We start from the raw sequence: 26,907 nt of genomic DNA, 5'->3' as shown, positions 1-26,907 counted from the left end.
AGTGACCGTTCAAAATTATGATGGCACTGAATGAGGGGGACTTACAATGGGTTCTTGGAATTCCAGTCGTTGTAGCATACCTGCAATCACATAATCATGATCTGAGTACTTATTGCCCAGCTAATGGCTACAATGTTGCAACAAGCAACAGATATGTACCGGTAATTGCGATTTCCAATTTTCCCTGCCAGTTTCCCACAAGCAATGGGGAAGCTGGCGGGTAATCAACAGTTGTGGCCACATGAGGTCCTCGTTTAACAACTCGAATGGCCCTCATTGAACATTGGCACCCAGGATTGCTGGAATTAATATCACTATGTGACACAGTCACATGTTGTCACACTTTACAACAAAGTCACTTAATGGTCCTAATTGCTGTTGTAAACCAAAGACTACCATAATATTAGTATCTTCCTTTTAACATGTGGGACAATTAATAGGGTAAAGATGTTGGAATATGAATTAAATATATTATATATCATTAACTAACAGAAATGGAGACAGGCCACACAGTCTGAGGTTGTTTTTAATAACAATCAGACAAAATGTCATGAAACATTTAAGCTCATTATTTTTAATATGTTGACACTCTACGTCTTATTATTTTAAAACATGATTTCTTAGCATTTCAGCTTCCTCAGACATATAATCACGGAGGCAGGCAGATCCTTCTCATCACTACTAGGTGAATGTGATTTCCTGACGGTACAATATCTAATATCTAATAAGTCAACTTTGCTAACTTAGAAAGCTAAACAGGATCATCCATGGTCAACATAGATGGTGGGTCATCTGGGAATCCAATAATGTCCTGGCAGGAAGCAACAACAACCACTTTTATAACATATGCATAAAACTACATGGATGTACCCCACCAGGAATTTAGTTGCATTTCTCTTTTAATGGAGACTTGATGATCAGTGATGCAAAGAAACAAGCTTCCATGAAGCCAGCATAATCTTCAGCTAACAAGCATTATAAGAATTGTCTGATGCTACAAACCCTTCCACAATTTTACATTAGCCCAGTGCTGACAAACTTCCTTTTTTGAAATGCCCTTTCTTAATCCTTGTGAGCCTTCAACAATAGAACCAGAAGCAATATGGTTATCAGATTATTTGCTCTTGTTCTAGAGAAACATAAATATTAAATTCACCAGAGACGGGTCAGGGAGACTACAAAAGAGGCTGTTTTCTAGATTAGCTAAGTGCCATCAAGTTGTTTTTGACTTCTAGCAACCACACAGATATATTTTCTCCATGATGATCTGTCCCTATTCCAGTCTTTCAGGTTTTCCCAAAAGCAATGGAAAAACTGAAAATGGATAAATTAATTAAATAAGACAGGCTAGTGAAAAAAAAAAAGAAGTGACACTGCTTCCTCTATATTTTCAGGCTTTCCAAGTAAAATCATTTTATTTAAATGATATGGAATAGAAGATTCGAGATGTTAAGGCACACAACACACAAACTATATAGAAGTTCATTACTACTCTTACACATGCATAAAAACTGAATCTTCTAAAGAATACTAAAGAGAAATATTTACAAAAAAAGAGGCAACAGCATCACTCAGTGGAATAAAAATGGCTCTGCATAGGTAGGAAAAATCAATGCAACATTTTAGCTAAGGCAAGAGTTTTAAAATGTGTAATTTGGAGTAATTTATACAACTCAATATATATACATGTATACCTGGAACTCATATGTGCAAGTCTTGGTGTATTCGGGTCTTTTCCTGTGTAAGATTGAGAGTATCTTGGCAATGTTTCGGCAGAATCTCATCTGCCATCATCAGGCCTGTGCAAGGGTTCTTTAACAAGAAGGGTTCTTTAAGGTTCTCAATCTTACACGGGAAAAGACCCGAATACACCAAGACTTGCATATCTGTACCCGTGAAAATCTACGAAAACAAATATATATATATATATATACACATTGTTCCTAGAAGCAAAGGCCGAAGACACCAGCCTGAAGATGACGAATGAGACTTCGTCGAAACGTCGCCAAGGTACTTCCAATTTTACGCGGGAGAAAACCCGAATAAACAAAGACCTACATACAAATACCCGTGAAAACCTCAGAAAAAAAACACACACACACACATACACACATATATATTCTAATTATTTTATTTTTATGTCGAACAGATTTAGTATTGCAATTCAGACTTACCTTTACAGTGTACAGCTATAGCGCCTTCTGCTTCCTCACAGATGTTCAAAAACTGTTGCAATATACTCTCACTCGGGGTGCTTCCATCAATGAAGAATAGATCGTAGTGCTCAAATCCACCATCTGTGAAGCGTTTGGCTTCATAAATCTTTTTGTTGAGTCTTATGATAGTTGTTATGTTGTGCTTCCTAAAATATGGGAAATAGGCTTCGGGTGCATGAAGCGGATAACCTACAACAAGCAGAATGAGAATACTTGGATGTTTCCATCTCATCTCCAAGTAGCTGAACCATTAAGAATACTGTATGATGAAAATAAACTATTTTAAAATAATATAAATATTGAGGGGTCCTGGTGCTCTCTGAGCTTGGTTGGTTGTTTTCTTGCAGACATTTCCTTACCTAACTAGGTAACATCATGATGTTCTCTTCTATTGGTAATAAAAATATTATTAGGCAAGTATATTCAAAGTTGCAAAGCTGAACGCTTTAGTGTTATAACCAAAAGATCTTAAGTAACAACATCACAGAACATTAAAGAGCTCCAGCTAAGATTCTGAGAAATCATTTCTTCTTGTTAGTTCTAAATCAGAAGAAAGCATTTTTTGTGGAATCTTCATCATCATAAAAAACAGATCAATCAGAATAGAGCTGGAAGGGACCTTGGAGGCCTTCTAATTCAACCTCCTGCTCAAGCAGGAGACCCTATAACCGTGATGGTGAACCTATGGCACACGTGCCACAGGTAGCACGTGGAGCCATATCTATGGGCACGTGAATGTTGCCCTAGCTCAGCTCCAGCATGTATCAGCCAGCTGATTTTCGAACCTTCCGGGCCCACCGGAAGTCAGGAAATGGGCCGTTTCCGGCCTTCAGAGGGCCTCAGAATGGGTAGGAGAGTCAGTTTTCATCTTCCCCTGGCTCCAAGAAAGCCTCTGGAGCCTGAGGAAGGCGAAAAATGGACCTACCGGGCCCACAGGTAACCTTTTTGCCATCGCGTGCCAAAAGTGGGGGGAGTGCAGGGTGTCACACGTGCATGCACAAGGGGGTGGGGCGGGGGTGCATTGAATTATGGTTTTGGGCACACGTGTACACGACCCCCCCGCACTCCCCCACTTTTGGCACACGACGGCAAAAAGGTTAGCCATCACTGCCCTATAACATTTCAGATAGGTTGCTATCCAGTCTTTATTAAAAAACCTCCAGAGATGAAGCCCCTATAACTTCTGAAGGCAAGCTGTCCCAATGGTTAATTGTCCTCACAGATAGGAAGTTTCTCCTTAATTCCATAATATGAATATTTGGAAAGTATTATATAAAACTGTAAATATTTGGGAGCGACTTGGCATTGTTATTTTGACTGATTTGCTATTTCTTTCTTTCACGAACTATATCCAACACAGTGAAATTGCACGTTTTGTGTTTATTTTCATCACTTCTTTTTATACAACTTCTTGAAATTGTTTAAAAGTTAGATACATATTTAAGGTAATATTCACTGATTTTATAAGGCTGAGATAAAACTGATATTTGGGGTGGCATCAATATTTAGGGGTAGGATCCACACAATTGCAGGTGCGTGTCAACTATGTTGTTCTAAACATTAAAAAATCAGCAACAACCTTGTAATCTTTTATTATGCTGCAGTAAAGTATTTTGTACAGATTTGCTACACTGCCTTTTGTCCAGTCCTTGGAAAATAAAGGATCCTCATATTCAAAATTAAAGTTCTAATTACCCTTTTGAAGTTCATTTTTTAAAAAATCTTTAAACTTATATTTAAATTTTCTTTTGCTAAAAATTGAAGGAAACTCACCCTGCGCTTTCAGATTTGTTAATCCAAAGGTTCCTAATAGTTGAAAAGCAGTTAAAAAGCAATTTCTAAAAGTGATTAGAAAAGGTAGTATACGAACCTAGTGTCCTTTGAAGGTTCCGACTGTGATTAGAACAAGATGGCTATTCCTTTATCTCCCAGAGCTCTAAACCCACTGGAGATCACTATCCTGCAGTCTCCTCGTGAGGAGCAACTGTGGGCGATCTCAAGTCCTCTCTGTGCCCAAAGAGAAATTACAAAAATCTGGTCTACTAGCTGGCTTCGCATTTTACCACGGTTGTCCTCTATATCTCTTCAGTTTATCATATCTTCCCCAGAAGTCACAAACCTTACTTCCTAATCACTTTCAAGAGATTGCCTATTCACCATTTTCAAGCTTGTTGGCCCAAAAGTCTCTGATAGCTATAAAATGGTTAAAATATTTTCATCAGGTGAGTTTATCTTCAACTCTGAACAAAAGAAAAATCAATCATAGGTTTAAGAACTTAAAGAATTCAAAATAACAAAAACCCAAGAGCTAAATAAGCTTTTGATCTTAGGACGTTATACAGGGATGAAAGGTCCAGATAAATCTGACTTTTGCTACAAGATTTTGGAATCAGCTATGAAAAATAAACAGCTTCTTGTGGGTAACAGATGTATTTTAGCTCTTCTAAACAGTGTAAATCGTAACAAAGATATGAGATAATTTTAGAAACTAAATACTAGAGGGGTCTAAAAAGCAAAAAAACAGGATTTCATTACAATGAATGGCCTTAAAATGATAATTAAAATTTCAAAAATGTGTAGTTGGATAATGTGGATTTAAGAAAAGATTTAAAGAAAAGAAATTCAACTGTGTTATGGGACATCATTGTAATACATTCTCCACAGAGCTCAATTCTACATTTACTCAAAATCTACCCTGGAGATGTGAGGGAATTTCTGGAGCAATTTTTAAAGGGGAAGAGGTAAACAGTTTTAAAGGTAAAAAGACAGAGCTTGCTATCATAAACAAGCTCTCCGTAGGTACACTGTTTTACTTGTTGAGAAAGTTAAGTTACCTTCATACTAAAAATTAAATTTTTCAGTATTGGTAAAAAATAAAAAAAAAGTTTCCTAAACAATATAATGTCCAAAAACCTGCATACATCCAAGGCCTTCTTGTGCATGAGATTTCTTCCTGGATTTCACTATTAACCAAAGTTGTTGCTCAGAACTATTATCCAAAACTGCATTTGTCAAAACAAATCTTTTGGACAGAAATTACTTGGGTAAACTCTGGACTATAGTCAATGACTAGCCATAGGAAACAAAACCAAAATTCTACCCATCCCTCCCCCCTCCCCCCCCCCCAAAAAAAAAAGATAAATACCATTTTCAATCTTGGTCTTCGGATGTGGTCCACTAAACGCTAAGAATTTTCCAGGAACAATCCAATTGAAGTCACCATTTTCTACTCTCTATGGAAAATGAAAGGAGAGAATTTTTTTTTAAAAAGATCTCTTTTCAATGTTTGAACAGTATCTTGTTTTGAAAAATTCATAAAAATGTAGCTTTGCTTTAATAGCTGACTAATGTCACTCATGGGGGAAAAAAAAGTTTGCTGAAAGATTACCTTAGGCAATTTGCTAGTAAAATCCATCTAATTCTATCAACAAATCATCATGAGGACCAGCAATTACTGTACTTTTATTTTCAGAATTCACAAAGGCAATGGAAGTCTGCCATATTATTAAGATTTGTAAAATTGATGTTTAAAACAATTCATAATTAAAACCAATCAGTGTTAACATTTTTACATTGTAAATACAGCTTCCTGCACTTTAAAATTTGTTGCAAGACCATATGTAACTCCTCTTATATCAAATAATGAATTATGAGTAGGAATTCTGTGTCAATTGAAATCACTGACATTATACTTTTAGTAGCAAGGTTACACAGATAAGAAGTGGAATTCATTTTGAAAATTTAAGTACTGCCTGAAAATGTCAACTTAACAAATTACCTTAAATAACTTAACATTGCTTAGTGTAATAGATTTATATAGCAATTGGTTAATCTAGCTGCCTATTATTCCTTTTTAAAAAAATGTGACTGAGCACATATACATTTTCAACTATACTCTTGAAGCATTGTTTCAGATTTAGTACTTATAAGTATTGTATTAGGCTAAGAGATGTCACATTACTTGCTCAAAATACACACTAGAGTAATGAGATTCCACAAGCTAAGTGTCAAGCTAATTTAAGCTTTTTCTAAGTTTGGGAATTAAACAACCAGTACATTTTCCTAGATTTGTAGCAACTTAATGAATGTTTTAATGAATGACTTCAGTACCATTAAATAATACATAAATTAGCTTGTTCATATATCAGATAATCCTGGGGCTGTAACAATCTTTTATTGCTTTATTTATTGCTTTTCCGTGATACTTTTATGACAAAGAAACTAAAAACTTATACAACAATTTAAAAATCATCAGTACTACACCAAATGTATATAAATATCTCAAGTACAGCAAATTTTATAATTTATCTGTAAATTAGCAACTTCATCATTTAAAATATATACAAACCTCATAGTGTTCATATTCATCTGCATCAAATGTCTTGAAATCAACAAATCCATGTTGTAAGGCCTAGAAAAAAAGCATATCAAATTCTCATGAAGCTGTTCATAAAAAAAAAGAATCCAGTCCCTTCTGAAATAATATAAATGGAATTAGTGCTTAGTTTACATCTTTAGAAACTGTTTTAGGCTGTTGATAGTGTTATAATCAAGACAAGATTGTTACTTGTTGTTGTACAGTTTATGACTTAGCAAAACCAACTATCTTGACTCCAAGTTTCCATTTTGATCCAGAAAGAATAGTTAACTAAGAGTGATGGGATGAAACAAACTGTAATAGAAACAAGGAACATATTGATAGAGACGCTACCTTTTATCTCTCCCAGTGATTAAATTCAGAAGTTGTGCTTCTTTCTTAAACTAGAAACTTCTCCCTGTAACCCTCTTCAGGAGGAAGCTTTGAAATTATCCATCCAGAGGTGTAACAAAAAAACAAAACAACAACAACAAAACCCCACTCCATTTTCTAAAATGGTTTAACATCTTTTTAGAACGTAACACCCAAGAAATTGGAATTTTATTGGGTGCCACCACCACCCCTTTCTCTCTAGCAGCCTAAACAGGATATTTAAGGATTTTTTTCCCCACTACTCTAGATACTACATGTTCTTTGTTCTGTCCCAGTCTGATGTTCAAATGTTGTTAATACTGTGACACAACATCCCTCCCCACAAACTGGGGCTACTTCAAACAAAGCACCCCTATTGATTCTACATGTTTTTCATAGGCTGGAAAATGTTCTTAGGGTATCTTAAATGGGCACTTAAAAAGGCTGCCCTCCCAATCTACGTTGCTTTTATTCTTAATTATGCCCTCAAAGGTTTAAAAAAAAATGTGTAAAAAAGAAAAACATAAAACACCCAAATGAACCTACTGAAAGATTACATTTGATTTGAAGGATAAATGGCAAACCAGGGCTGATCATGGCCTAATGTTTTGTGTTACGCTCTCAAAAATATCTAAGAAGGTATTTTCTTTCCCCTGAGCACTGTAAGGTTACCTTTTTTAGTCCTTGTAGACAGTCGAGAATAGATAGATTATATGTACAGTTCCCAAATGAAGCATCCCTATGAAGAAAAGAAAATATTAACCTGTCAGAGGAACAGAGAGCAGCCAAGTATAACAATAACACTGAAGAGAGTGATGTATGGCCTCCAAGCTTTTAGATTTCTAAACATTTCAATCTTGAGATCATAGTTCAATTATACGTCTAAGCATGTAGAGAGGGATCACTTCAACTAACTAAAGAATCTGTGAACTAAAGAACTAACTAACTAAAGAATGTATGTTCATTTAAAAGATTTATAGGATTATTTTAAAATGAAGCAACTGGTTTTTCCAAAGGAGGAAAATTGTACAGTATCTCTGGACACTCTAGATTCCCTTTTAATGGAATTATTCTAAAGCCCATCCCTACTTAAAGTATTTAAGTATAAGAGTTTTCATACACTAGTCTGAATAAAAATAAAATAGAAGACAACAGTAGAAGATATGTAAACAAAATTGTCTTTCAAACTATTATCATCTACAAGTAGTCCTCAACTTACGACAACTGAGTCCAAAATTTCCATTTATAAGCAAGACTGCTGTTAAGTGAGTTTTGCCCCATTTTACAACCTTTCTTGCCAGTTGTGAATCACTGCAGTTGTTAAGTTTTTAACATGGTTGTTAAGTGAATCTGGCTTCCCCCTTGTCTTTGATTTTGATTTTGGTCATAAAATCTGATCACATGACCCCGGGACACTGCAACTCTCATAAATACGAGTCAGTTGCCAAGTATCTGAATTTTGATTGTGTGACCATGGGGATGCTGCAACGGTCGTAAGTGTGAAAAACAGCCATAAGTCACTTTTTGCAGTGCTGTTGCAACTTGGAATGATCACTAAATGAATGGTAAATCAAGGATTAACTGTATTACATTCACCTACCATGTTTCCCCAAAAATAAGACCCTGTCTTATATTTTTTTGAACCCTGAAATAAGTGCTTGGCCTTATTGCCATGCGCTCAAAAGCCAGATTGGGCTTATTATCAGGGGATGTCTTATTTGGGGGGAAACAAGGTAGATGAATATGATTTTAGGCTTTTTATTGATTTCTAAAATTTATATTACATAATTAATATTACAGCTCTCAATATCTCTGGTCAAAATAGTTGCACTTCCATCGGGGTCATGCGATTGTGATTTGAATGCTTGGTAACTCGCTTGCATTTACAATGATTGCAGCTTAACTGTGTGATACACTTAACAATCATGGCAAAAATGGCGGAAAATTGGGTCCAATCACATGATGGCTCACTTAATCGATGCACCACTTATCAACCAAAACTCCAATCCCAATTGAGGTTGCAAGTCAAGGACTACTAATAGTACCATACTGTTGAAGTCTACTTTGTCTAAAAGCAGTATGGTTACTACCATATTCATATATAATATTTTGTTATTAGAATCAAAATTGAATACCTTAATGTTTACCAAAATGTCCATTGTCTATAGACAATTATGAATCTCTAATATACATTTTGTAATTACAATTAAAAACATACCTTCATGTACTATTATTAAAAGTGTTCTATTTCATTGGATTGCTGCTAGGAGGACAATGTATTTAATATATTTGTCATACATATATTTTTGCATTTATATCAAATCCTGGAGGTTCCTGTGACCTCTGGTTCAACCAACGTCTAAGGAAATGATCTTCACAGAAAGAGTATACGCATATTCTCTTTAACTTGTGAAACATAGTGTTATAAAATAAATCCAAAATCAATAGCAACAGGAACAAGGTGTGTAATTTTCTTCTGTGAGAAGAATTGTGCCAGTTATTGCAACATATTATAGATCAGTGATAGAATCTGAATATTTACAGTTTGCTCATGAAGCAGAAACCATATTTTTAAAAACAAAGCAATTTTTTTAATTAAACTTGTTAATGTTTTATAAAGAGCCTTGGTAGTACAGTGGTCTAAAGCACCCTGTTATTAAGAACAGCTGCCTGCAATTACTGCAGGTTCGAATCTCGCCAAGGCTCAAGGTTGACTCAGCCTTCCATCCTTTCTAAGGTAGGTAAATTGAGGACCCAGTTGTGGGGGCAATAAGCTGACTTTGTATAAATATACAAAAGAATGAAGGCTATTGCTTAGCGCATTGTAAGCCGCCCTGAGTCTCCGGAGAAGGGCAGCATATAAATCAAATTAAAATAAATAAATAAATAAAGGGAAAGTTTAAAATTTATACATGGGAAAAGCTAGGCAAAAATACAGTTTCTTGCCCAAGGCTAAGTATATTTTCTGTTTAAATAATTCATCATTCAATAGAGCTTTACAATGTTTGAGGCAGTACGATCAAGATTAGTAGCAAAGGCAACTAGATTCTTCCCAATGAGTTATATTAAACGGGGCTAAACTACAAAAACATTACAATATATAGTTGATTTCAATCAAACTGAGAACTCCATAATGTTTTAAAGGAGATGTAAGTGAAAATGAATTCACATGGAATAGCAACTGAACCTTTAGTGCAAGTTTTAAATGCCTGTCATCTAAGTACCAAGTGTATGAAAATGATGTACTGCCAGATGTGCTAATTAAAGTTGACAAGTCTAATGTAGTAACAATGAGCTATAATAAATGAAATGTGATCTGAAAAAAATAATTTGCTTTCAGAAAAGGTATAAATAAATTTCAGAGTCCTATTATTATAAAAGATACGTTTTGAATGTTGGAAGGGCTAACACACCTCTAATATATATCTTATTTAAATACTTTTCTTTAAATTTTTAATCCCCCCCCCCAAAAAAACCCTTTCATTCATTGATTAAAACAAATGTTAAATAATATAGCCCAAAGATTATGCACGAGCCTTTCCAGCTGCAATCTGGGTCAATTTGAAAGTGCCAGTAAACTAATTTATACTTATACCTTATTTCTGTGTTATGCAATAAATATTGGAATGTTTTCAATTATAATTTCTACAGCGATCTAAAAAAAGGAGAGCTGCCAATTTAAAAATGGTTTTAGCTAATACTCTTTGCTCAATATCGATATTCATGTGTAGTCCACCCTTATAATCCTGTCCAAGTAGGAGAATTTACATTCAAAAAGCACTTTCTATAGTAGTGTTTTATGGATGCAGATGTTTAGATAAAGGTCAGGTATCAAGATATGGTTAATAAAAAAATGTATAAATTTTCTAGCTCTTCAACTAACACTAGAAAACAAAGTTGTGAAGAAACATAAATTTGCATAAGTAAAATTAAGTTTTCTTGATAAGCAGTATACAAAATTCTGGATATGAAAGTTTCTCCTTAATTGTAAGGGTAAAAGCACATATATCTCTCCTCACCTATAGCAAGACAGTATAAATGAATATGCCTCGATGTTGTAAATTTGAACACTCAGTTTCACCAAACACAGAACTGAATTAGCAAATATTTTAATAGTATGCAAATTACTATGATTATAATATACTGAAATAATTTAGATTTTATCCAAACTTCTGTTTGTGTAGCATCTGAAAATTACGAATTTTCTTCCAGAGTCAATTTTTCTGAAACTCTGTTTTTGGATGTAAGTATTCCCAACTTCCTTAAATACACAGAACAACTTTACCCCGGAAGCAAGTAGCCCTTTATTCACACTCATTAAGGATTTGATATAGGTGCCCAGATACCAAATCTAATTTCATATTATAACAGATTAAGATAAAGGTAAAGGTTCCCCTCGCACATATGTGCTATTTGTTCCCGACTCTAGGGGGCGGTGCTCATCTCTGTTTTAAAGCTGAAGAGCCAGCGCTGTCCAAAGACGTCTCCTTGGTCATGTGGCTGGCATGACTAAATGGCAAAGGCGCACGGAACATTGTTACCTTCCCACCAAAGGTGGTCCCTATTTTTCTACTTGCATTTTTTATGTGCTTTCAAACTGCTAGGTTGGCAGAAGCTGGGACAAGTAACGGGGGCTTACCCCGTTACGAGGCACTAGGGATTCGAACCGCTGAACTGCCGACCTTTCGATCAACAAGCCAGGCATCTTAGCCACTGAGCCACCACGTCCCTCTATAACATATTACCCGTAGCAAATTCATATTTCTTCATGCTGATATCTTTCATCTTCCATGTCAGAAATCAGGATGAATGATTAACAAACAACTATGCTGCTCTTGGTCAACATCAAGATGTTTGATAACATTTAACAGTGTACTGCAATCCAGTTGCTAGGTTTTTTTAAAGCAAGCAAACAAACAGAACATCTGGGAGAAAAGATACAGAAAATCTTTCAAAACACATTGTACTGGGATTCTGTTAAGGCTGAGACCTAACATACAATTTGATTCAGATGATGCTTGCACAATTCAGAAGCCATCTTAAAAATCAAATTTTGGTACTTCCCCACTCAACTATCATTGAGAAATCAAGAAACAGGTGTAAGTTTAGCAATTATATGTAATACTGCTTGACAGATTCTGTTGCCTGTTATGGACAGAAAAAAAAATCCCCTATTGAGAAAGCAGTTGCAAGGAATTTTGTGCAGGAGCAATTTTAGGAGAGTTTCATTAAGAATTTGCTAGCTCTTCCAGTTCTATACAGGCAGGGCAATTGCTATGAAAATGACTTACAGTACTTGACAGAGGAGACTTAAAGGACAATTCATAATAATTTTTAGTATAGACTTATTCAGGGGATTTAGGAGTAATCTCTATAGGCAGGTTTCTATTAATGCAATTACTACAACATTCTGCTGTGGTTCTTCAAAATAAGCCTCTCCTTTTTTGAGCTTTCCTCAAATAGAACCTTCCTTTTCTCCATTTTACACAATCAATTAGCATCTAAAAACCCAGCACAACTGTGTATGAGCTAGCATCAACCATATGCACACTAGCCTCATGCTAATTGCATTTTAGATCATATTAAATAGAATCTGGTATCAATTTGTTAAATCATACTAGATCAGGGGTGTCAAACTCAAAGCCAGGGGACCAGATCTGGCCTGAGGGGCTGCCCTGGAAACAGCGAAGGACTGGCCTGCAATGCCTCTGCTAGTGAAAACGGAACTTGAGATGTGTGTGGCCCTCCCAAGCTTTGTTTTCGCTGGCAGAGGGTTCCAGGAGGCCATCACAGCTGAAAACAGAACTCGGAAGCCCGTTTTTGCTGACAGAACGTTCAGGCCACCACAGGCACCCCCAACACGAGTGATGTTGAGCTGGCCATGCTCCCTGGCCACCTCTGCCTCCCCCCAAGGTCAAACACAACTCTGATGAAATCGAGTTTGACACCCCTGTAGTAGATCAAATTTCACACTTTGGGCTGGCATGAATTGCAACCTACCTTGCAGACCTGGTGCTAAATGAGGTATAAAAAACAGGATTTAGGGTATCAACAAATTTATATTTTGTAAGTTTCCTGCTCAACTGACCATACTGAAGTCACAATATTAAGTGCTTCATCCTTAAGTTAGTGTGATGTAATTTTATTTTTAAAAAGTTATGCAATGTTGAAATTGTACAGGTCGTGCAGGATCTATAGAGGGTTCTCTCTCCACCCTCCCTCCTTTCTTTCTCTCTCTGTAGTGTTTTCAAAGATACATCTTCCTATTTTTCCTGGGCTATTTCTTATGTTTCTGACTATGCAATGTTTATAGAGTGAAATACACTTCTCTTTCTTTCCTTTACTACGTTTCAGATACATGATCTTAGGACACTTTAATGGCCTCAGACACTATTTTACTTCACTGAGACTTGGGAAGCAAAGATTCAACCAACTCTACTTTGGGGGGTAAAAAGGAAGGGGGAGTGCTTGGTACACCAACTTGAGCTTCTGGAAGAAATCTAAAAAAATAAAATAACAAATTCAATTTCCACATCTGGTGAACTGAGCAAAGAAATACACATTGGAATGTATTTTAGCAAATTCGTCTACAACCTCATTCTCAGAACACTGAAAGATTTGCAGGAACAGCTTACGAAACCACAGTTGAGGAGTTGGTACTATACTAAATCTCTAGAAGCTTATCTGTCTTTCAAAATGAGGGATCCTTATTTTTATTTCTACAGGAGAGCAACATGTTCTGACAGGACCAGAATATATTTGCAATACACTACTAACAAAGCGATCACTGTACAATATATTCTTTCCCTGGCAACAAACATCAAGATGGGCCACTCATGTAAACAAAGAAACATTCTTCAGTGCCAGACATGCTTTATAGCTCTAGAAATTGTACGTGTGTGTAATAAATTCTTTAAAATCTTTCTTCCACTAGTTCCTCTAATGTATTATATTTCCAAATTGTTCTTTGCTCAGAGCCATATGGATTACTGTAGTGTACAAACAGTGTTTCATTGTATAATTTTACATTGATGAAACCCATTCAAAGTGAATAGGTTATCCCAGTGATGGCGAACCTTTTCAGCACCAAGTGCTGAAAAGGGAGCATGCACACATGCTCGTCTGGGTCGCAACCCACACGCGCATGTGCGCCAGACAGCTAGTCTTCTGGGTTTCTGGCACGCATGCATGCGCCAACAATCAGCTGGCCGGTGCGCATCATCATGCAGGAAAATGGAAGACCATATCTTCCAGTTTCTGGCGCTGCCACACGCCCAAAGGCCAGCTGATCATCATGCACGCATGCATGCCAGAAATCCGGAAGAGGAATGGGCAACACTGTGCATACCAGGCAACATGGCTCCGTGTGCCACTTCAGGCACGTGTGCCATAGGTTCGCCATCACGGGGTTATCCAATTCAACATACCTATGATATAATCCAATCATCAAAATTAAATTATTAATTATGATTAAGTATGCTATCCATTATATTTTTGTTCAGATTGAATATTTGGGCTATTGAAGTGGTACATGTCAGAAGCCATATGTATATTTGGTAATTTAGGCATGCATGAAAATGTTTTTGACTGGTTACTAGTGATTATTACATTCAAGATGTAATAATCTAGTGATTATTATGTACATTCAATTTACAGCACAATAATTGAAAGATCATATCTGCTCATAGGTTTTTAAATAAAAAGATCACTCAAAATTAAGTCAGGTTAATTTAAAATATCTTCTCTACAAGATTCAAGTACATAACACATTAACAAATATTCATTTCATTATTTACTATGAGCAGTGTTTATTCATTATATGAGAAATTAGTGTGCCTTTTTTTACACAACGGCACAGGACTTTATTTATTTATTTATTTATTTATTTATTTATTTATTTATTTATTTATTTATTTAATTTAATTTATTGGTTCAATTTATATGCCGCCCTTCTCCGGAGACTCAGGGCAGCTTACAATGCGTTAAGCAATAGCCTTCATACTTTTGTATATACCTGCTTAGTAGGGCTTTTGGGCCCCCCCAAGCGGTGTTCTTTTTTTATACAAAGTCAGCTTATTGCCCACACAATCTGGGTCCTCATTTTACCTACCTCGAAAGCATGGAAGGCTGAGTCAACCTTGAGCCTGGTGAGATTCGAACTTGCAGTAATTGCAGGCAGCTAGTGTTACTTAACAGCACTTTAGTCTGCTGTGCCACCAAGGCTCTCAAGGTTTAATGAGAGTATTGTTCTGTGACTTTTTCTTAGGTTCTAGAGATGAATTTCAACACAGCACGGTTCAATAGAAGCCTTACTAAAATATATGAAAACTTATTGGCATAGGTTTTTACATTTGGCAGTGTTCCTGTATCAAATCGGTCCAAATGAGGAATTCTTCAAAAATAAACCAATCAGAAGTCCCCCTCTACATAATCAGCAGGCAGGCTTGAAGATAGGACAACCAGGAACTGTTACTCTTTAAAATTTCTTCAAAATAGACTAACTGGACAAGGATCCCACTCAGGAATCATCTTTCTTGGACCAATGTGACATGGCCCACTCAGATATCAGCTTGCCAGGTTCAAATACAAGAACCCAGTCAGCCCAGTTCAGAGGCCTTTGCTGTTGAAAGGTACACACAAAACAGCTGTTTCTGCTTCTGAGGATGCTAGCCACATCAGTATAAAAGAAAATCAGTTCATGGTCATTCAGCCCCAAAGCTCATCAATTTGATGAAAACTTATTTTAACAGACTTTGATGCAACGGACTACTTGCTATAGATCTAATGTCATTACATAAATAATGTAAAGTGATGTAAATAACAAGCTGGATCATGTATGATGTTGTCAATGCATGTGACTCACACTTGTGATGTCCCATTATTCAATTCAATGAATAACTGAACTGAACTCCTAAATAGCAGCTATACTTCCTCTCACTTAACTTATAACGTTTAATTTTTTTATATATGTTTCTTGCGTTTAACTATTTAAATGAACAATATTTTGCAATCTAGAGCCCAGTGGGAAAAAAATTAGAGCTGTGTCTGACAAAGCTAATAACAGAATCAAGAAAACATTGAGCTTGTTCTATTCCAGAGGCGACAGGTTTATCCCTGCTGCTATAAAACTGTTTAAACTTAAACCTGTTCTGCAGATGGTTTACGATTTACAGGTATGCATCTATAATACCTTTAAACCCCTAGATATTTTTAGTCCACATTTTTGCATGCTTTCTTCAGGGTTCTATGCTTTGTCTTAAATGCTCTGATATGTGTGGAATCATTGCTTGAATAAATGACCTGCATTTCTCACTTCTCTTATTGGTTAAAATTTTCCTTCACCTATCATTTGCTGGCCCCCTTAATTCTGACAATTTCCCTTCATGATAGAAGACAAACATTTGGCTGACTTGTGTTTCTGGTCTCCCCTTTAGTTTCTATAGACAAAGCCAGAGCAGATATCTGCTCAGTGGATGGACCTAGGGGTTACCAATGACTGCCATGGGTGAGTTCTAGATCAGCATCTCCCCTTGTTCCTATTAAGTATCTATTCAATCTCACCTCTACAAACTCCACAGAGTCTTTGCTTGACCTGTTTTGACGTTTTTTTCCCCACAGCAAAATTGAAGTGCCAAAATAAATAAATAAAACCTTTTGTGGAAAATTTGTTCTTGTGATAGTCTATTTGATTTAGTGGTTAAGGCATGGGTGTCAAACTTGCAGTGTCAGGTTTTTGTCACGTGATGTATCGTGATTTTCTTTCCCTTCACTAAAAAGGGGTTAGGCGTGGCCAGTGGGTGGGTGTGGCCAGCACCTCTGGGTTAAGGCACTAGGTTAAAAACTGGGAGACCGTGAGTTTTATTTCTGCCTTAAGCATGAAAGCCAGCTAGATGTCTTTGGGTCAGCCTCTCTCTCTCAGCCCAAGTTATCTCTTGGACTTCAAAAAGGCATATTTTAATAAACTCAGATAACAAGTAGAATCTACCATAGAAAATGCTAATGAGAAAAAGAAATCAAGATGGTTACAAGTTCCTAAACAAGAAGAGTTCCAATTAGGAAAAACAAACAAATAAACAAATGGCTGCAGAAGAAGCCCATGTGCCCATCTGAAAAACTCTGTTAAGATCTGAAAATAAAAACTCCAAAAGACACATGCAAGAAATGCAAAAGGGCCAGATCACAAAAGAGCTGTACAGAGCCGGAAACTATAAAGTTGATATTAAGAAAGTAAAAACTCTGAAGTCAGAGTTAACAGAGTTAACTAACCTCAGACTTCAGAGATTTTACTTTCTTAACTCTGTTAACTCTGAAGTTAACAAAACAAAAAGAATCAGGATACCAGTTACTCAGTGAAGATGGGAAAATGTTAATGTGTAATAAAGAAGAGCCATAACTACCTATCTTGGTTCAGAGTTTTCTGACAAAAAAAAAGTATGTTGCTCCAACCAAGGAGCAAAATTGAAGTTTGAGATTAAGAGAAATCTAATATGGAGCCCCTCTTTACTTTTGAATGAATTTAAATCTTCAGAACTGCATCCTAGGAACTAGCTGATGGTATGGCTAAACCCTTATGGCAATTCATTTTCCCAAGGGGCCATATAACAAACTGGGACTGTTGTGCAGGCCTGTGAAGGTGGTAGGCATGATCACATGCACATGTATACATTTTTTAAAAAAGCAATCACCTCCAAAAAAATGGAATGCAGTTGTATTGCATGTATGGCATAGACTTATTTACATTTGATTTCTAATTTGTGATTCACCTCACGCAGGTCCAAAAGGGACAGGCAAAGGGCCAGATATGGCCCAAGGGTCATAAATTGTCCAGGATTGCCTTTTGGTGAAGTGCCAAATGGATCCTATTTACAAATGGAAGAAAAAGAAAGGTTCAGCAAACTAAAAACCAATTTCTTTCAGTTCGATTCTTGGAAAGATTCTAGAAGATATCATACCGAGTTTAATCTGCAAGTATAATGGAAACAATAAAGTGAATTCAGGCTAGAGCAGAGATTTATCTAAAACAATTCTTGTCAGATTACATTTACCTCATTTTTAAACTTTTATAATAGACTGTTTGAATGTGATAGACATGAAGTATCTAGACTTCACCTACAATATTCATTGCTGGATGAAAAAATGAGCATGCTAGTATTTATTTACATAATTATTTCAAAGAAGGGAGGATCCAGGGAAGAAGAGAGGATGAAAGGTTTAAGCCTGCTTCCAGGATTTCACAAGATTAGGTGTGCTCATCTTTATTCAAGGACAATATCAAACTTGGTGCATTCCATTAAAAGGTGCCTTCTGGTTTTTTTGGCTTTTAAGGTTCCCCAAATCCAGCAAAGCCCAAAATTTTTAGTTCTATTTTACAGAAGGGTAAGACTTTGAAAAGAGCAAAAATAATTGCCTACAATAATATTCCGTACTGGATGGGAAAGGAAAAAGGAAGAAATATATGTAGACCTAATAGCTAATGATCTTAAAAACTGAAAAATAACAGTGAATGGGATGTTAATGTGATCTTTCTTTATCTTAAACCAAATAGTTTTTAAAAGTATATTCTGAATGATCAATTTCAGGAGATGGCATTAAATTGCAAAATCAAATGATTATTTTTTTCTCCAATTCCAATACAAAGATCATATATGAATTTTTGTTTGTGGTTTAATAATACAACTCAGGGATATACAACTCAGCAGGCTTTAAAATAACTTCCCTATCACTGATGAACTGACTGTATTTTAAATACTGATACTTTCTATTCAGAATACATTCCTGACAATTCTCTAAACTCCAGGTGATTACAAATAGTTTTGGCTGACAAAGCTTTGATCTTAGCATTTTGCCAGGTTTTTCAGGAAACTGAATCAGCAGTTATTTTGCATTAATCAAAAGATTTATCAAGAAATTCCAAATTTATGTAACAATACTTTGTTTTTAAACCAAGCACTGCAAAGTCATTGCAAAAAGAACAAAGAAATAACTTCCAGTCACAGTATATCCGTATTAAGTTTCTATCCTGAGTTTTTCATATCTATTTCGATCCTATAATTGCATTGAACTTGTACAAGGCAAAAAGTCTTAAAAAAACCTAAACTAAATACAAATAATCCTCAGCAACAATTTGTTCAGCAATCATTAAAAAAAATGGAGAAATGGATCATTTGGCACTAGATGGATAGGAAGTCTACTGCTGCCCAGAGTCACTTGGTTGAGTTGGGTGGCTATAGAAATTTAAATAATTATTTATCTTTACCTAGCAGTAAAAAATATTCTGAATAAGTGGCAAAAGAGAAAATACAAGAGTCTTTGTGTAAAGAATTAAGATGGACAATGAAGAGCTGAAGTTTTGCCTGTCAGGGAACTGCTTAGTCCAGACGTTCCTACATTTTCTCAATTCACAGTGCTTGTAGCATCTCAGAAATTTTTCCACGGCATCTCACAGTATCCAAGAAACAAGTTCAGAGAGACTGTGGGATATTTTAAATTTTTGAGAGAAGCAGAAACTAATATTAGTAGTTTGTGCTATGTTCAGAAGATGTTGGGTACTGGTATATGTTTCCATTAAAATGTGAAATATCCCACAGTCTGAATTCATTGTGGGACCATGCATGGCACACAGTTTGGGAACTATGGAGCTAAAGGATTCGGCTAGAAATAAATTGAGGCTTGGAATGCCAAGAGGACGATAAGTGAAGAGAAGCAAATGAGGGGTGTAGTCCATAAGGAGGGAAGAGAGTGAGAGAACTGCTAGATGAAACTGCATGTCAAGGCATTTACAGTGAGCATATTGGCTTAATTAGTGGTGAAAGCTACATTGTTTAAAGATGTTCTCGGTATCAGAAATGTAATGCATCTTTAAAAGGAATCGTTCAGACTTGTATGAGAAGCAACAGCTAACAAAGTTTAATGGGGCAGTGTTATATATGCACAGTGGAAAAGTGGTGCATACACAGCCATCTGGAGGTTAGTTGACAAGCAAAAGGGAATAGATTCAGAAAACACACAAGAAAGAAAGAGGGTCTGAGGGAATATGTTACCCACCCTTAACCATTTAAGTCTTTGTTTGGATTAAAGAAGCATGTTCACTGGGGCAAGTGACTAACACTTTCCTTCCCTTGTTCCTTCTTGTAGAGTTTTATGTATACATATATTTTCCCAACTTGATACCTGTTCCTTATCATAAATTGAAGATATTCTTATATATGAATTGCATAATGTCATATAATATCATCCGACCCATTAAGAAAATTAGCAAAAGATTTGGAAGATTTGGAATGAAAGATGAACTCTTTAAGGCTGTTATTAATCACAAATATGACAAATTAATGACTAAATTAGAATGAAGGATGAAAAAAAATTAAAGATTAGGAAAGTAATCAAGACCTGTACATTTTGTTTAATAGAAGTATTTTAAAAATGAAACAAGCCAGATGAATTGCTTGGCTTATCAACTGTGTAAGGAACTTTTATTTGGTATGTAATCAGACATATTTCCACAATAATAAAGGAGGTGATAGAATAATCTGTTAAACATTACTCAAGACTATACAGTAATATGATCTGGAGAAATCTGGAATGTATTTGAACACAACCCTACTTATGAAATTTATAGACCCGCCTTAGGCATGAAAGCTGGCTGGGTGGCTTTGGGCCAGTCACTCTCTCTTACCTCACAGGGTTGTTGTTGTGGGAAAATAGGAGGAGGAAGATGCATTACATATATTCTCTGCCTTGAGAGTAAAAGTGGGATAAAAATCTTAAATATTAATATAGTCCATTGGCAATCATCAGTAATAAGCAGCATATAAGCAGCGTATGGGATATATACAGGAAAGAATTTGAGCCAGACTTGTCCTCTGTCTCATTATTAAATTTTCACTTGTATAATGAGGAAAACCCAAAGAAATTTGCTCAGTGGAGAACATAGTGTATAGAATGCAAGATTTATGAGATAATCTCTTCAGGATGGCCAGAACTACCAAATTGCTTTCACTATCTTTAAAGCATTTTGAATATTTTAAGGCATTATACAAAATTACAATTATACCTAAACGGAAGATAGGGTGGATTAGACCCAGATAAGAGTATCCGATAAGCTTCTTCTGGTGTTTTCTTCAAGTAAACTACCTACAAAAATAAAAATAAAGAAACAATTTAATTTAGAAAATACAAACATACTTACAACTGTATAACTCATTATATCAATATAAAGTCTGAATAGAACTCAACAAGACTTTGATTTCAATTTTTTTAATTCCTAGGATTAATGCTTCAGAATCAATGTATGTTGATGCTTCAGAAAATTGTTTTTATTCCAAGCTAAAAATATGAACTCTCCAAATCACTCTTGATTCCTGATGACTCCATAGACACAACCAGGAAGTTTACCAGACAATAATATCAAAATGTTTTGATGTTGACTTCCCAGGTTAGCTAACAGCTCTGCTAACTCCTTCTCTCCTATTTTTATTGCTTTCATAAGAAAACAAAACAAAAACATTTTTCTGCAGCTAGATGTGTTCTCCATTCTGAATGCAGATAACTGTTTACCTTCTCAAGGGAAAAAATAGGAAGCACTAATAAAAAAAAATTATTATTCATTTAAACAAATAAATCCAAATACAGAAGATATGTATTTTAAAATAGAATTATCAACAGAAATCAATTTGTAGTAATGAATTAACACATTTTCTAAAAAGTACTTCCCAAGAGTTTTGTTCCCATTAAAAAAAAATAGAAAGATGCTTCCCTAAAAGATTATACAGTATAGAAATATAAAGTTATAGAGAGAATTTAAACAACATTATTTAGAATCTGCACTTTCAAAATGGTTTGCTTCCATATCATAAACCTGTTCAATAACTGTTTTAAAACAGTTCCAATATTTCAGTTATAGCCTAATGAGTATTTTCAGAATTCTCTTAAAATAAAAACACTTGCCCACCTCAAAATCAATTACTTTTACCTTAGCAAATTTTGCACTCAAGACTATATAACACGCTTGTAATATTAAGTTGAAAGATTCCTGAATCAAGAAGAATTCTGACAAAATAAGGCATAACCGTGTAAATGCAATTAAAAGATACTGTGTGAATGTGTGGCTTCATTTGCATCATCTGAATTTAATTCCTAATTACTATATAATATGTACAGCCTTTCTTAGAAATATTTGTCCAACTCCTTTTTCATATGTAAGCTTCCTAAAATCAGAATATGAGTTTGAAATTCCAAAATAGATTATCTAATCCAACATTTATTGCAGGAATTCATTAAACCATCCCTAAAAGTGGCCATCCAGACCTTGTAGGAAAACCTTCATTGAGGGAACTCTAGGCAGATTGCTCCATGTTTAATAACTCTTCCTATCAGGAAATTCCTCCTGATATTCAGCTTGCACCTCATTTAGTTTCATCCAATTGGGTCTTGCCCTGCTTAAAGTTTCAACAGAGAAGGGTCTGCTCCTTCTAACATATGAAAGTGTTTTAAATATATAGAGACAGATTTCACCCCAGTCTTTCAGACAATTATCATCGTAAAACATTCTTCTAAATCTAATCCAACTTTTCCATGTTCCTTTTAAATTATTATGTCCAGAATTGGACATATTTTCAAGAGCAGTCTGATAAATGCAAAGGAACTATTATCTCCCATGATCCTGAAACAATGATTCTCTGAATGCATTGGTCTTTTTAGCTGTTATATCTGGGGCGAACAACCTAATATTTGCCTCCAGGATTGACTTGTACCAAATATTTTTCCAGATGGAACATTCATATATACTATAACTTGCATATTGTATCTATGCATTCCTCTACCGGATCCATACATCTGATTTTGCCTTCCGCGATGCAGAGGTTCTCAACAATTACAACTGTTTATATCCTCCTACTGAATTTGATCCAACATTCAAGCATGCCAAGCTAATTTTGAATCGTGATTTTGTCCTCCAAGTTATAATCTCACTAAACTTGTTATTTTCAAAAATGATAAAAATCCCTTCCATTCTGTCCTCTAGATAATTTACAAATATTTGAATAGCAAAGGGTCTGGGGCGGGTGTCGGCAACCGCGGCTCTGGAGCTGCTGTGGCTCCCTGCTGAACCGGATCCCACCACTGGCTGGCTCCGCTCGCCACAGCAGGGGGACGAGAGAGCTTCATTCAGAAGGTAAGGGCAACGGCGGAGGATGGAGACTCGCTCCATATTCCAGAGTGGGAGCGAAGTGGCCCTGTACTTGCCTCTTCTTCTGGCCCTTGTTGGTGCTGCGCGCACCTCAGTCGCTCAGGGAGACACGCAACTTTGGAGAGAGAGAGAGATGAGGGAGGGAGAGAGAGAGAGAGAGAGAGAGACAGAGACAGAGACAGAGAGAGAAAGACACAGAGAGAGAGATGAGAGGGAGGGAGAGAGAGAGAGAGATACCCGTTTCCCACAGAAAACACCAGGAGCCACAAAATCTGGGTAGGCATGGCTGGTGGGGGTGTCATGTGACTGGGTGAGAGTGAGTGACGTCGAGTTGGCCATACCTACCCAGGTTTTGTGGCTCCCAGTGTTTAAGGTTGCAGACCCCTGGTCTGGGGGAAACCCACCCAATACTTACTTCCAGGTGTTGCATTACCATTTACCAAGAAGTTTTTATAATTTATTTCAGTTAAAACCTACCTTTTCTCCTAATGCTCCTTTCCTTCATGCCTCTGGGCTTAACAGTAAGATAGACCTTTAATACTTTTGCCAATCTTCTTTTATCATGAGAATTATTTATACCCAACCTTTTTCCATTATTTCTTTGGTTTATTTATCCTTTATATTTTCATGTTATACAGATAAGTCTTTGATTTACAACAGCTTGTGTAGTGACCGTTCAAAGTTACAATGGCACTGAAAAAAAGTGACTTTAACTGTTTTCACACTTACAACCCTTGCAGGATCTTCATGGTCATGAGATCAAATTTAGAAGCTTGGCAACTGACTCATATTTATGACGGTTGTAGTGTCCCAGAGTCATGTGATCACCTTTTGTAAACTTCTGACAAGCAAAATCAATAGGGAAGCCAGATTCACAACTCTGTCACTAACTAATTTAACAACTGCAGTGATTCACTTAACAACTGTTGCAAAAAAGGTTGCAAAATGGGGCAAAACTCACTTAACAATTGTCTCGCTTAGCAACAGAAATATTGGGTTCCATTGTGGTCATAAGCCGAGGACTACCTGTCCTGCTATTTTTAATCTGAATTCACCAGAAGTGGCTTTCTTGAAATCCAAAGAATGTGATTGCTTTTTCCTCAGCTTTTCCTTCCCTATTTATCTTGACTGCCAAAATATTGTAGTTGCCTCACTCAAAGTGACTGATACCATCAATTTTATTCATTTATTTATTTATTTTATTTGTTCAACTTGTATGCCGCCTTTCTCCGAAGACTCAAGGTGGCTAATTTCTATGTTAATCAAGTTTAAATTCAGGATAAATGACCTCCTTCCTGAAATGTTGTTCTTTGTGAGTAATCTACAAAGTAAAAATTCATGAATGAAACTAGACTAGAGTATATAACACTTAGACACAATAAAAGCATTATCAATGGGATTTCATATTCTTTAGTATCAAATATCAAATGTGTGGATAAGAGCACTGTCCTAACAATTGGATAGGAACAGGAAAAAAAGAACCCTTGGTTACATTTTTATAGCCAATTATATTACAAATGACAATCATTAAAATGTAGGTTTCAGAAAAAATTAGGAAATTACAGTGTCTTCCAGTGTCGAACACACAGACACCATAAGAAGGTCTATTTGCAGCATTTAATCTAGTATTTACCAAATCTCATTTGACACAATACTTTAGCATTAAGGCAGTACAATAATTCTAACATAGCTAAGAATAATATATAATATATATGCAAAACAAGTATCAGAAAAATGTTTACTAAACAGTATGATTATGCAATGCTGCGGGTTTTTAATTCAACTCAAGGTTACTGCCGCAAGTGCACGAATGTTGCAACTCTGTTTTCCTCAAAAAGAAATGTAATATATGCTATGATGTAGCTGTAACAATCAGTCTTGTAAATCAGCCAAAATTATTCCTTGAAAAATGTACAGATCTCACCCAATCTGAGAAACAGGATTCTGCTTGTTGGTTGAGAATACCGATCCTACTACAAGATTATCTATCTTGCATCTATACATTGCTTGCAACATTTAAATTGGGCTACATAGCTTTCGCTCTGCTTGCCAAAACCATAATTAAATGTATCAAAAACTTGCACCTGATTTCTGTTTGTTGCCTGCATTAAGGCTGTAAAATTAGAGATGAGTCTACAGGTTTTTTTTAAAAAAGTATTACATCACTGACAAGTAATTAAACAGTAATATTTCATTATTCAGCTTCTTAAACAAAAAAGAACAGAGTACAAGAGTCCACAGCATAGGAAGAAAGAACAGAAATATCTAGAAAGAACAAAAAATGTCTTAAACATGTTTCAAACATGTTTCAAAAAGAGTGCACACAATAATTCACTATGATGCAGTGAGTGCAAGCATAGAACTGAGCTAATAGAAGGAAAGTGATGTATTAATAAGAATACATTTATAAGTGTAGAATAGAGGTAGTCTTTAGTTTAAGATGGGAATGGGGACTAGATCTGTCATTGTTAAGCAATGTGGTTATAAAGCACAACATTATGTGATCCTGCTTCTTAGCCAGACAGTCTCAATTGCCATTGTTAAGTGAGGATTGTGGAAGTCATTAAGAGAGGTGCTCACAGGATCATGACTTTTGACTTCCCACTGGCTTCCCCATTGACTTAGCTTGTGAGAAGCCAGCAAGATCATTGGAAATCGCAATCATGTGGCTTGTTATGATGTTGTAATTGCAAGCCAGATGCTGAGCAACGAGATCATAGTCGGATAACTGCAGGGACATTGCCAGGTCAGAAACTCTGAGGAAAGTCCTAACTACCACTTGTTCGGTATCATTGTAAATTTAAAAGGTTGCTAAATGAGTGGTGTTTAAACTAAGACCATCTGCAGCAAAATTTTACCTATCAGTTTTTACTTTTCATATTTCACTAAGAATCTACAATCATCTTTGAAAATGATCTTCCTATGATTGAAAGTATGGGTTTCACATAACTCACTGCTATTAAGCACAATTTTTCCCTGAATAATCAGAGAAATCAAAGTCTTGGCTCTTGCATGCTGCATCAGCTGTCAGAAATAACCCTTCAAATGTTCTTCTACTGTTCACATGGGGAAACAGAGCTAGTCTTTCAGGACAATTAAACATTTACTAGATATTTTAAAAATTAGTAGAGAAATGAGTGGGAAAGCATTTCTCCCAGTCATACTGGAACAGATCTTTTAAAATCATCATATTCTAGCATGAGTTTCAAAGATAAACTTCTGTGGAAATTGCCAAATCAGAATTGATTAGAAAAATTTACTCTGAATATGAATGTTGATTCTATAGATAGGACTTGCTCTTCTTTAATGTTTATTTGCATTATTCATCACCAGCAGCCTCTATATTGTCAGGAACAAATCTCAGCTATGCTGATTTATTGTTTGGTTAATTGCCTGGATTCTGTATTTGCTTATCCTCCCCACAATACAACATCACTTGTAAAATATCCTTTCTAAGCACCCAATTTGTTCACATCCCTGAATAGCAGATACAGATATCTACTAATACAGAAGACTCTGCACAGATTTGTTAAAATCGAGTAAAAGCTTATCCTAAGCTTTTCACTTTTTAGGCTGTCCTTTTATTTAGTATTATTTCAAATTGTATGCACTGAATGCAACTTATAAATAAACAGGAGGGAAAATAATATTAATATAGATTTAAATTGCTTTGTTATTATTGCGCTGAATGTTTATATCAAAATACTTAGAATTTTCAACAGAAGGGTTTAAATTTAAAAAAGAGATATAGAATGCCAGTAAAATTGCATTGTGTTCTG

General features: G+C 35.7%; 1 protein-coding gene across 1 annotated transcript in view; it reads right to left on the bottom strand.

Annotated features, from left to right (window-relative positions):
* Positions 1 to 26,907, bottom strand: part of CDC14A (cell division cycle 14A) — a 65,040-nt gene that overhangs the window by 17,050 nt on the left and 21,083 nt on the right. Inside the window, exons 5-9 of the mRNA XM_070939348.1 lie at positions 20,996 to 21,075; positions 7,618 to 7,684; positions 6,565 to 6,627; positions 5,362 to 5,449; positions 2,175 to 2,405 (exon numbers count right to left, since the gene is read on the bottom strand). Of these exons, the coding sequence (XP_070795449.1) occupies positions 2,175 to 2,405; positions 5,362 to 5,449; positions 6,565 to 6,627; positions 7,618 to 7,684; positions 20,996 to 21,075 (529 nt within the window). The remainder of the gene's footprint in view (positions 1 to 2,174; positions 2,406 to 5,361; positions 5,450 to 6,564; positions 6,628 to 7,617; positions 7,685 to 20,995; positions 21,076 to 26,907) is intronic.

This window comes from Pituophis catenifer, unplaced genomic scaffold (assembly GCF_029215685.1).
Source record: "Pituophis catenifer annectens isolate HBS135680 unplaced genomic scaffold, rPitCat1.0.hap2 SCAF_3, whole genome shotgun sequence".
Taxonomy (NCBI): Eukaryota; Metazoa; Chordata; class Lepidosauria; order Squamata; family Colubridae; genus Pituophis; species Pituophis catenifer.
Note: the sequence above shows the minus strand (reverse complement) of the source record. Positions and strands in the feature narration are given on the sequence as shown.